General features: G+C 49.7%; 1 protein-coding gene across 1 annotated transcript; it reads right to left on the bottom strand.

Moving 5' to 3' along the window:
• Window positions 1-220: 220 nt before the first annotated feature.
• On the bottom strand, window positions 221-1191 carry LOC141110128 (heat shock protein 30C-like). Its single transcript, XM_073601344.1, has one exon. The coding sequence runs from the start codon at window positions 1018-1020 to the stop codon at window positions 364-366; it is 657 nt and encodes a 218-aa protein (XP_073457445.1). The 5' UTR covers window positions 1021-1191; the 3' UTR covers window positions 221-363.
• Window positions 1192-1395: the final 204 nt, after the last annotated feature.

Here is a 1395-nt window from a genome sequence, read left to right as displayed (position 1 = left end):
GTTAACATTACAAAGGAATCCAAAAATCTGATTGGATGATAAGGACTCAGCTTCAGTTTATATAAAACATTCCTATTCATTCTATAAACCAAATATTAAGAGATTTCTTATTTCAGGAAACATTTCCTGGTCCATGCAAACAAAACAGAAGATAGTTATAAAATGAAATTATTTATTTAGAAAACTATATATACAGTATATAGAAACAGTGATTCAAGCAATATAAAAATCAGGAAACTGGAACAATAACATAAATTCTAACATGGGAAAGTAGAAGTGATCTTCCTGACATCTTCTCATCCTGATAGAAATAGTGACAGAAAATCTATTAATATTGTACCAAATCTCAGTCCCATCATGTCATCAGGATGAATTCTGGGGGAGGTCTTGCTCCTGCTGTCCCCGGTGGTTCTGGTTCTCTGGGTTGGACTCCTGACCTTCTCCTGGGCTCTGCTCCATGGTGATGGTGATGGTTCTCTGTTGGGCAGCGGGCAGTGCCAGGCGAGGTGCCCGGAAGTGGAGCCGCCCGTCCTTGGACATGGAGCACAGCACATCCTCGGGATTCACGTCTTCCGGGAGCTCGGCTTCTCTGCGCCACTCTCTGTATTCCTGGAAGAAGCCGCCATTCTCCGTCTCCCTTTTCTTGTCGGATTTTCCCGCCACGATCAGTCTCCTTCCTTCCGTCCTCACTGTCAGTTCTTCTGGAGAAAACGGACTCACGTCCAGGGAGAGCTCAAAGTTCTCCTTCCCGTCTTTGCCCTCGGTGGGGGATTTGTCTTGGGGGGCGGTGGGGTGTCCGCTCTGAGCCCCCCTCCCCCTCCTCATGTCCGGGTCATTGGCCAGGAGATGGTAAGCCTGGTGGAGGCGCTGCATTCTCCTCTCCATGTCGCTGCTCACGCTCAGCATGTCGTCTTCCAGCTGGCGGAGGATGAGGTGTGTGGCGGTCCAGTGGGGGAGCTCGGGCTGGCGGTAGACATACACAGGACTGTTCGAGGACTGGAGGAGGCTGAGAGGGAACATGTCGCTCTGCTGCTGCTTTTCCTGGAGCTTCTTGTCACAGTTCAGCTGGAGGCCGTCTGCCTGTGTGTCAGCGTCTGCTCTCTGCTGCTCGCTCTACTGCAACCTCTCCCAGCCCGACTCCTTTTATACTGCCTGAGCCACTTCTGGACCCCTCCATGTGCTCTCCATATATGGAGCCAGGGGGAGGGGCCTGGGGGACACATCATGAATAATACGAGGCGGAGCCAGGAACTTCTGAGTGACGGCTGGAACTCTGTACTCTGTGCTGGAGATTGCTGGAGAATTCTGAGATATATCTGTGATAGAAAGAAGATGAGTGTACATAGCCGTATACTGAGCACACATGATGGAGATTAGAACAATGTATATATTGTA

Source organism: Aquarana catesbeiana, linkage group LG10 (genome assembly GCF_042186555.1).
Source record: "Aquarana catesbeiana isolate 2022-GZ linkage group LG10, ASM4218655v1, whole genome shotgun sequence".
NCBI classification, from domain to species: Eukaryota; Metazoa; Chordata; class Amphibia; order Anura; family Ranidae; genus Aquarana; species Aquarana catesbeiana.
This window is presented reverse-complemented; position numbering and strand designations above follow the sequence as displayed.

Excerpts from the sequence above, each read along its gene's own strand:
- LOC141110128 (XM_073601344.1), bottom strand. The coding sequence starts at position 1,020 with ATGTTCCCTCTCAGCCTCCTCCAGTCCTCGAACAGTCCTGTGTATGTC.